Here is a 10,064-nt window from a genome sequence, read left to right as displayed (position 1 = left end):
GTGTGTGTGTGTGTGTGTGTGTGTGTGTGTGTGTGTGTGTGTGTGTGTGTGTGTGTGTGTGTGTGTGTGTGTGTGTGTGTGTGTGTGTGTGTGTGTGCGTGCGCGTGTGCGTGTGTGTAAGCAAAGAATGGGGCATAAATGTATATGGCCCGGTTGGTGGTTCGTGCACGTACTTGATGTTGCGTGGGCACTCGACCTCTGCAGAAGCGAAGAAGCAGATGCAATGAACAACAACATGTGCAGAGCGTGAGGCATTGGGTGAGCATGGCGAACGGGAGTGTACACTCCAGTGAGCTGCCTAGAGGTACGCAAACATACACATATGCAAACATGCAGTGCGCACGCACAAACATGCAGTGCACTCACGCACATATACAGACGTAGCACACACACACACACACACACACACACACACACACACACAGACATACACAGACACACACACACACACACAGACACACACCAATTTCTGTGTCTGCGACGGCCTCGACGACTGCTTTGTAACCACTGCCGGGAAGAATGCGCGGACCACGCAAATCATCGCGATCAACAAATGCGTGTTTTGCGCATTTTTCACGGAGCTGTGACACCTGGTCAAACATGGCGTGCACTTTGCTGAAGACATCCTGCTCCTGCTGCTGCAGCGCACGCAGTTCCGCCTGATGTAATCAACGGTAGCGTGTGTTATGAGTGTATGTGTGTGCGGATGTATGTGAGTGGACGTGATGTGTGTGTGTGTGAGTGGATGTGAGTTCGCTTGTGAGCGAGGGCGCAAGAACGGAAAATGGTCAAGAACATGGCAAATGACGCGTGCACAGAAAGAGACAGACACACACACGCACACACACACACACACACAGACACACACACGCACACACACGCACACACAGACACACACACGCACACACACGCACACACACATTGCATCACACCCCAAAGCGAGCACCCGACCTTGATGTTCTCGAGCTCTTCAGCGCTGCGGCCGCGGCAGGCCTGAGTCAGCACAACTTTGTTCTTGGCAACCTTGTTGATCATGCCAATGCCTAAAAAGCGTGTGTTTGTGTGGTGCGTGTGCAATTATGAGTATGCGTGGCGACAGGTGAGTTTCAGAAACATTCAGTTAAGTTATCCACACACACACATACACGCACATGTACATGCACACGCGCGCACACACACATACACGCACACGCACACACACACACGCACACACACATATACGCACACAAACACAAACACGTACAAACATGCACACACACACGCACATACACACACACATACACGCGAGCACACACACCTTCCATGACGTTTGTAATGTCGTAGATGCGGCGCTTTGGAACGCCAATGACATTTGCCGCCAAGTTCAAATCGAGCGGTTCATCAGAGGCATCACGCAATGCGCCGGCAAAACGTTGTGTCAGGCCCACGAGCGTCTTGGTGGGCTTCGCTTCCTTCTTCTGCGGGGACACCTGGGTGCTACGGGCGTTGGCGTTGTGCGGCGTTGCCTGTGGCGCATCAACAATGCTACTGTCAACAGCAATGGCAGGCAGCTCTGGTTCACGCACGAACAAGCGGCGGTGCGTGGGGCCAGCCAGTTGCTTGGCATGCTGCTTCGATGACGATGGCAGTGACGACGACGACGATGATGATGAGAGTGGTTGGGCTCTGCTTCCTGCTGTTGCAGCTGCTGTCATGGCATCACCTGTTGCTGCTCCATTGTTGTAGTTGTTGTAGTTGTTGTAATTGTTGCTGCTGTACTGCTGCTGCGGGTTGTGTGAGAGGTAGGCATCTTGGTGCGACTGCTCTCCATATTGCTGCTGGTATGGTGCCTGCTGCTGCTGCTGCTGCTGCTGCTGCTGCTGCTGCTGCTGCTGCTGCTGTTGGTAAAAGTACTGCAGCTGCTGCTGTTGGTGGTGGAAGGGAACAAACGGGTATTGGTGGTGTGGTTGTGTTGGTTGTGTTGGTTGTGTTGGTTGTGTAGTTGTCACGACGCCAGCAGTTGTAGCATCTGCCACCGGCTGCTCAGTTACGATGTCTGCCGTGCTGATTTGCGATGCCATGTTTGAGGCCGAGGCGTGGCGGCTGAGTGCAATTGGTGGCGTTGGCACACCCTCAATCGCATGAGGAGGGTTGGGAAGTTGGTGCGTGTGCACAGGGCTGAATGGCTGCTGGTGATGGTGGTGCTGCTGGTGCTGCTGTTGCTGCTGTTGCTGTTGGTGGTGTTGGTGGTGTGTGTCATGGTGTGTGTCATGGTGGTGTTGGTGGTGTTGGTGCTGGTGGTGTGTGTCATGGTGGTGCCTTGGTGCTTGGGCCATATCCCCATTGGCCACGGGGGGTTGGAATGTGCTTGCCGCGGCTGCGCCAGTGCTTGTCGTTGCCAGAGCGTGAGAGTTGACTGCCTGCTCCTGCTGGTGCTGGTGCTGGTGATGCTGATGAAGGTGATGATGATGTTGCTGGTAGTTAGGGTGTGCGCTGTCTTGGCCAAGCGGCATGTGCGCGTTTTGAGCCTGCAGCTGTTGCTGCTGAAGAAGAGGCTGATGCTCCTGGTGGTTGTGGCTTTGAGTTTGGCTTTGGGTTTGGTTGTGGGTGTGGTTGTGGTTGTGGTTGTAGTTGTGGTTGTGGCTGTTGTCTGCTGCGAGCAGGGAGTGGTGCGTTGGGCCAGGGAGCGCCGTGCTGTAGGAGAGGCCAGTGGACAGGGCCGGGCGCTTGCATGGTGGCTCGCCGTTGTTGTCTACGAGTGTGGATGTGGCCTGGTTGTGGTCGTTGAAGCCCTGGCGTGGCACGGGCCGCGTGGCGGAGATGGGCGACAAGCTCACGGGCGCAAACGAGACGGGTGTGGATTGGCAGTGGTTTCCCTGATGTGGGTGCTCGTTGAGCGTGACTGCAGCCGGCGTGTGCACCGATGACGACGACGACGGCGACCGCGAGTTGGACTCGACGGTGGATCGCGAAGCAAGCTTGGACGAGCGCGGGGTGAGACAGTGCATGCGCGCCACTGTGTTGCTGACGGCGCCGGCAACAGGCAGTTTGAGCTCTGTCAGCTCAAGGTCGGCGTACCCGGAGGTGTCTTGGGAGGCGCCTTGGTCCATGGTGGAGGGTCGCTACACGTGATAGGGACGTGTGTGTGTGTGCGTGTAGGGGGGGGGGGCGACGGGGATGTGGTCGGTCGTGGCTTTGAAGGAGCGGAGGGGTGGAGGTGAACGAAGGCGGCAAAAGGGGTGTTGTGATGTATGTTATTGATGTGGGGATGGAGGTACAGTGGTTTGCTGGAGGAAGTGTAGGCGTTGCCTTCCTTGTCCTGCGGAGGTGGGTGAGAGGACCAAGACGTGAACGTGAGAGATGGGAGGTGAGGGATGTCAAAGCGATATGGGGCATGAAAACTTGTGGCGGGAAGAGACAAGAGATGAAGGTTTGTGCCAAAGGGGTGGGGGAGGCGAAGGAAGCAAGAAGGGAGGGCGGGGAGTGACGCACAGGACGAAAAACCAAGCACAGGTGTTAGGTGTGGGGGAGAACAATGGCCGACATGACGGTGGTTGATCGATATGCGATGGAAGACATTGTGTGGACACGCGCAGCAAAAGTGGTAGTGGGAGAGCACAACGTACCGCGAGGTCTCTCTCTTGGCGGCTGAAGCCAGGAGGGCAACGAAGGGGTGTGTGGGTGGGTGGTCGGAGTCGGTTCTGTAAGGGAGGCAGGAAGGAAGGACGGATGCATATTGGTGGTGAGGGCGGTACACCAAGACTCGAGGACATCACGATGGTTGAGGGTGATGGTGGCGGGAGATGGCTCGGTGATCAAAAGCACACACACGCACACACACGCACACACACACACACACACACACACACACACAGCGCACACGCGCGCACACGCCCATTGTTCCATGTGGGGGTGGTGATGTGAGAGGAGAGCAACAACTCACCGTGGTAGGGTGGAGTATGTATGTGTGTGGGTGTGTATGGGGTGGTGGGTGGAGAGTGGCGGAGAGACAAGGGAGGGAGAGTGCGGCGGCGTTCACTGATGTGTTCACAGGTGCACACCTCAAGGCGGGCGAAAAGTGCGCGTTGTGTGCGGTTTTTTGGCTGATGTGACAACTTCCCGCACAGTGGAAACAAGCCAAGCCACAGCAACAATAACAACTGCAGGCTTATTTTTTTTTGGCGCGCACGATCAGCGGGACAAATCGGTGGCGGGCACCCAAAAAATTATCAATCTCGCCCCGCGAAATTTGAAAAGGGGGTCAGTGGAGGTGTTTTTTTTTTGGCGGACTCTCCCAGTGCGCGCAAGAGCCTTTCTGTGTTCGCTGGGGCGAAAACAGCAGAAAGCAGCAGAAAACAGCAAAGACAGAACAAAAGCAGTTCAGGGAGAGAGAGCAAGGCAGGTGAGAGACACGCATCCATGCTCACACAACACACTCATATCCAGCCAGCCACCATCATGTCATGTGTGTCCGCTTCCAGTGCCACTGCGAGCAAGCGATCTTGGTTGTTGTTTTGGTTTGGTTGTTGTTTTGGTTGTTTAGCCACGTGGTGCGTCGCGTAGCGTCCGCAATGACCCGAATCGCGACCTTCGCAACTCTTTTCAAACCCAACCACGCCAGATTTCGCTGACTCGGCATTTTCCATTGTCCAGCCACACACTACACAACATCATGTCGGGCCTGTTCAAGAAGGTCAAGCGGCGGCTGAGCTCCGCGCAGCTGGGTGGGTGGCTTGCTGTTGTGTGTGTTGTTGATGATGAGGGGGCAAGGAAGAAGGGGAGAACGAATGAATGGACGGACGATGACGCTGGGGAATGATGTGTGCATGTGAAAGGAAAGCGCAGCTTGGAGGAAAGAAGCCAGGGGGGGGGAAGGGTTGCTGAACACACAAAGAGCCTCCTCCTCCCTTGTGTGTGCATGTGTGTGTGTGAAGCGTGAAGAAGAGTGCGTTTGTCGACCGAAGGACGCATGGGGATGATGCGGACAGTTTTGCGGACGTTCCGTTGATTCGAGGTGTCCTTCTGCCTTTGCTGTCCTGTCCTTCCGCCGATATTGATGATCGCACTGTATGTGTGTGTGTGCTTTTGTGTGCTTGTGTGCTTGTACACTTGTGCTGGTGTGGTTGGCTATGACTTGCAGAGAACATGCACCTGTACTACGTGGGCATGCCATTGGAGGAGTTTTGCGAAGGTACGCCTGCACGTTGGCTTGATCGTCCGGCGTCTTGTGTGTCCATTTTGATGGTGTGTGGTTGCGTGTACTTGGCAGCCCTTGTGCTTGTTGCTGATGTTGTTTGATGCACGCGTGCATCTGCGTGTGGGTGCGCGTATGTGTATGTGGGGGTTGTTTTGATTGGTTTGTGTGTGTTTTGTGTTTTGTGTGTTGTGGCACATACTCCTTCTCTGTCCGCAACCGTGGATACTTTCCCTCTCAGTCATTCACCTGCTTCTCGACTGCTGCTGTGCATGCGCATGTGTGTGTGTGTGTGTGTGTGTGTGTGTGTGGTTCCTTGGCTGCTTGCTTGCAGTGTCCAACATTCCGCAGTTTGTTGAGAAGTTTAGGCAGGAAGGCGCAAACAGCACCGATGACGTGTGCGAGTTTCACAAGGTGTGTGTGTGTGTGTCTGTGTGTGTGTGTCTGTGTGTGTGTGTGTGTGTGTCTGTGTGTGTGTGTGTGTGTGGTTGCGGTGCACAACCGGTTTCGTTTGTTTGGTCGTCGTGGACTTGAGCATGCTGCTTCCGGCGTGGTCTCACCCATTGTGTCGTGATTGTCGCCTGTAGGAACTGGCACAATCCTGCAACATGGGCGTTGTGCACAAAGGAAAGCTCTCCGCAGCCGTCAGAAACTACAAAGGTGCAAGCAGTGTCTGCGTGTGCAATGTGCGCGTGTGCGTGTGAGTATGTGATGTGTACATGTGTGTGATATGCGTTCATGTGTTTTGCCTTTGCTTCGCGTGCTCCAACCCTCACACCAATGTCAATCACCACGCCGCACACCAGCCGTGAAGAGAAAGGGCGTTCCCATGCGTACACGCACCAACACAAACCAGGCCCCACCAGGTGTGCGCAGACGCGCATGTGTGCATGTGTGCATGCGTGCATGTGTGTGTGTATAAGCAACTATGGTTTGCTTCTGTCCACCATATTTGGATACCACTCAATCAGTTTCCTCCCCCTCCTCCTCACTTTTCAACCTCCACCACCAACTACCTACATTCATCCACACACACTCACACACACTCACACACACTCACACACTCACACACACTTCACACACACTCACACACAATCTGCACACAATCTGCACACACACACACACAATCTGCACACACACACACACACACACACACACACAATCTACACACACTCACCCAACACACCCACACACAATCTACACACACACACACACGCACACACACGCCAGGCCGCCGCCACTCCATTGCGACAGCATCAGACACGGCAGTGGCCCCCGCGTTCAAGCCGCCAGCAACACCGGCACACACCGCGTCCGCCTCCGCCCTTCTTGACCCCGTCACGCCATCCACAGCGGGCACATCAACGTCGTCCGTGCCGGGCGTGCCAGACGCGCTGGATGAGAGCAGTGGTGGCCGTGACGACAACAACGGCATGCCACGCGCATCATATGGCTCGCCGCTCGCTGGCGGCGGGGTGCTTACCATTGACAACACGGGTGGGGGTGAATCGCACGACTACGAGGAATTCAATGACTCGCACGACTACGAAATGCCGAGTGACACGGGCCTGTACGAAAACCCAGACCCGCAAGGCGTGCTACACACCTCCACGGGGAGCGAGGGGGATGTTCCTGTGTTTGGACAACCCGCATCGCCCGACGAACAAGAGCAGCAGCAGCAGCAGCAGCCACCGGCACCCGTCCGCAAGCGTCCTGATTTCGTCAAGGTGGAGCCAGAGACGCAGCCCTTGCCAGAGTAAGTGGGAAGGGGTAACTTGCGGGGTAGGTGTTGTGGTGCTGTGCGGATGGGCATGAAGCAACATGAATGTGTGAATGCATGCGTGAATGCATATGGTGGTGGTGGTGGTTGTGGGTGGTTATGATACGCATTTCTTCTCGCTCTCTCTCTCTCTCTCGCTCGTGTGCTCATTGCGCTCAACCAATCACAACCTCGCCCAAACACCACCACCACCGCCGCCGCCACCATACTGCGAACACCATCGCCACTGCCACTGCCAGCAACCCTGCGGACTGGGGCAACGCGGATGTGCTGCGGTATTTGCGGGAGAATGGACTCGGCGACTTCAAGGAAATTATTTACTCAAATGGATTCGAGGGCACACACATGCTCGCACTCACCGCCAACCAGTTCAAGGTCAGGGTGCTGCTGCTGCTGCTGCTGCTGTCGGTGGTGGTGCTGGTTGTGCTGTCGGTGGTTGTGGTGGTGGTCGTGGTCGTCTGGGCATGCGCATGCATACATGCATGCATGCATGCACCTACACATTCACGCACGTATGCACCTACACATTCACACACGTATGCACACACACACTCACGTCCTACTATCTTCACTTTCCCATTTACCATTTCCCTCCCTCCCATTCCCCCGGTACAGTCCAAGTTCAGCGCTGACCGGTGCATGGCGCTTGAGAAGGCGCTGATGGACCTGAAGAGCCGCGCGCTCGCTGCCCGCGATCAGGACGCTGCTGCACCACCACCGGCCGTGCCGTCAAAGACATCGTCAACATCTCCATCATCGACGTTGTCGTCCAATGGCGGCACGCGCATGGCAAACACACACGCGGCGCGCCCGCGCTCAAACACACACGCAGGGAGCGCAAACGGAAACGGTGCGGCGGATGCGGGAGACGTGCGCGCGACAAAGAGCGCGAACCACAGCGGGTCTGGCAGCATCGGCACACCCATGACAGCAACGGCGGCCACGACAGCAAGCACGTCGGCATCGTCTGGGGGTGCAGAGGCAACGTCATCGCCGCCACCGCCCATCAAGCCGCGGCGTGGGAGGCCCTCTGCTGACATGTCAACGGGTGGCGATGGCGATGGCGACGGTGACGGAGAGAAGCCTGATGATGATTACACGAAGCTCCTGCCGAAACCAGCCACCGCCGACACCACAGGAGGAACGGGCAAGGTGCGTTGAGAGCTGTGTGTGTGCGCGTGTGCACGTGTGTACGTGTGTGTGTATGTGTGCGTGTGTGTGTGGGTGTCTTGTGTGTGTGTGTGTGACCTCGTGTATAGTTCAGCTTGTGTTGATGCTCATGAGGACACGTTTTCTGTCCTTTCATCGTTTCAGATTGTGCGGGCGCTTCACACATTCACCGCGCAGCAATCGGACCAGCTCTCATTCAACGAGGGGGAAACGGTGAGCATCTTGTGCCCACAAGTCTCTCTTTTCTCTGTTTACTTCAAACCTGGAGCGTTCGTTCTGCCTCATACTCACAAACACAAACACACGCACAAACACACGCATGAGCACACTTACACACACACACACTCACACACTTATGCACACATAGACACTCACATACACACTCACACACACACTTATGCACACATACATGCTCATATACACACACACTCTCTTTCTCGCCACCAACAGCTGACGATCAAGGACGATGCGTCCCTCTGGTGGCTCGCGAGAAACGCGCGCGGGCAGGAGGGCCTGGTGAGCGTGCTGGTCGTGGTGCTTGGTGTTTGAGTGAGAGCTCGGGTTGATATTTGTGACGTGTATGATGCATGTGATGAACGTAGTGCACACGTGTGTGTGCGTGTGTGTGTGTGCGTGTGTGGATGTGTTTGTGTGTGTTGGTCTGTCTCTCTCTCTCTCTCTCTCTCTCTCTCTCTCTCCATCGCATCCGCCCACTTTCTGACATGAAGTACCACACATCCCCACATTGCATGTACGCGTGCACCACTACCGCCCGTCCGCTGCCACCACCCCATCCCCCTCCCCACGACAACATGCGAAGGTCCCGTCCAACTTTGTTGAAGTGATCATGTCAGCCCCCACGTCCCGCCCGACGTCCATCCACCACAGCAGCGACGGCAGCGGCAGCGGTGTTGTCGACAAGAACACCACCCCTGTCAAGGACGAGGACCAGCCGTGAGTTTGCTGTGCGCTTTGTTGTTTGCGTGTTGTTTAAACTTACTTGTGTTGTTGGATTGGATTGGTTTGCCTGTTTTGTTCATCTTGTTTTGTTCGTCTTGTCTTTTGCCTTGGTTGGTGCATTGTCTGCTCGAGTATCACGTCACCACCACCCTCACCACCACCTTCTTTTCGCCGCATTTCTCCACTACAGTTGGTTCCACGCACAGATGACCAACAGAATGGAGGCAGAGAGACTCCTCAGGGCACAGTGAGTCAACACCCCATGTTCTGTCCTATGCTGTGCTGTGTTACATATGTCCTGTGCTGTGTTGTACTCTGTGTGTGTGTGTGTCACGTGCATATCGCTGCAGTGTCCTGTGCTTGTCTTTTTGCCGTGCGTCCACTCACGTTTAACTCATCCATCCATGCATTCACTCATTCATCCAGATCGCGTGTTGGCACGTTTATGATTCGTCCCTCCGCCACACATCCAAACAGCCGCACACTCAGCATCCTGTGAGTTGTGGTGGCACTTCCTGCCAGTGTATTTCCGCTTTGTCATGTTTGTCAGTTGTGGCTCGTTCGTGGCACCCGTTGCCTTGTCACAGCCATCTATTCCACACATACACACTCATCACCTTGCACACAATCAAACCGCAATCGCTCACATTCACGCACGCACACACGCACACACACACACACATTCACACACACACACACACGCACGCACCCCCCGCTCCTCGCCAAACGTCTCTGGACTGCCAGTGGAAAGGACAACACGATCATTCATCTCAAAGTCCTTCATGACGACGCGCGCGGTTTCTTCCTCGGTGGAACCGACATGTGCGTATATGCTGGCAATCATTGCTGTGTGTGATTGTGTGTGTGTGTGTGTTGCGTTGCTCAGGCGGTCTTGAATTGCTGTTCTCACGTGCTTCTGCCTTCACCACACTCAACCACAAATCATCACCAACAACTGCTGTTATCATCGTCATCGTCGTT

At 55.3% G+C, this 10,064-nt stretch overlaps 2 protein-coding genes across 2 annotated transcripts in view; one reads left to right on the top strand and one right to left on the bottom strand.

Moving 5' to 3' along the window:
- Positions 1 to 175: 175 nt before the first annotated feature.
- PTSG_06903 (uncharacterized protein) lies at positions 176 to 4,072 on the bottom strand (the record flags this gene model as incomplete). Its single annotated transcript, XM_004992245.1, has 6 exons — positions 3,923 to 4,072; positions 3,606 to 3,680; positions 1,298 to 3,298; positions 952 to 1,043; positions 464 to 659; positions 176 to 198 (listed from the first exon to the last, which is right to left on the bottom strand). Coding segments are annotated over exons 3-6 (2,103 nt in total), but the record flags the coding sequence as incomplete, so codon positions are not given.
- A 559-nt stretch (positions 4,073 to 4,631) lies between these two features.
- PTSG_06902 (uncharacterized protein) overlaps positions 4,632 to 10,064 on the top strand; it is a 6,885-nt gene continuing 1,452 nt past the window's right edge. The window contains exons 1-14 of the mRNA XM_004992244.1: positions 4,632 to 4,703; positions 5,120 to 5,170; positions 5,508 to 5,587; positions 5,761 to 5,833; positions 5,980 to 6,039; positions 6,404 to 6,929; positions 7,193 to 7,328; positions 7,569 to 8,105; positions 8,268 to 8,336; positions 8,574 to 8,639; positions 8,944 to 9,077; positions 9,274 to 9,330; positions 9,510 to 9,578; positions 9,828 to 9,905. Coding sequence (XP_004992301.1) covers positions 4,652 to 4,703; positions 5,120 to 5,170; positions 5,508 to 5,587; positions 5,761 to 5,833; positions 5,980 to 6,039; positions 6,404 to 6,929; positions 7,193 to 7,328; positions 7,569 to 8,105; positions 8,268 to 8,336; positions 8,574 to 8,639; positions 8,944 to 9,077; positions 9,274 to 9,330; positions 9,510 to 9,578; positions 9,828 to 9,905 — 1,988 coding nt within the window. The 5' untranslated portion in view covers positions 4,632 to 4,651. The remainder of the gene's footprint in view (positions 4,704 to 5,119; positions 5,171 to 5,507; positions 5,588 to 5,760; positions 5,834 to 5,979; positions 6,040 to 6,403; positions 6,930 to 7,192; positions 7,329 to 7,568; positions 8,106 to 8,267; positions 8,337 to 8,573; positions 8,640 to 8,943; positions 9,078 to 9,273; positions 9,331 to 9,509; positions 9,579 to 9,827; positions 9,906 to 10,064) is intronic.

Source organism: Salpingoeca rosetta, assembly GCF_000188695.1.
Source record: "Salpingoeca rosetta unplaced genomic scaffold supercont1.17, whole genome shotgun sequence".
In the NCBI taxonomy this organism is placed as follows: Eukaryota; class Choanoflagellata; order Craspedida; family Salpingoecidae; genus Salpingoeca; species Salpingoeca rosetta.
This window is presented reverse-complemented; position numbering and strand designations above follow the sequence as displayed.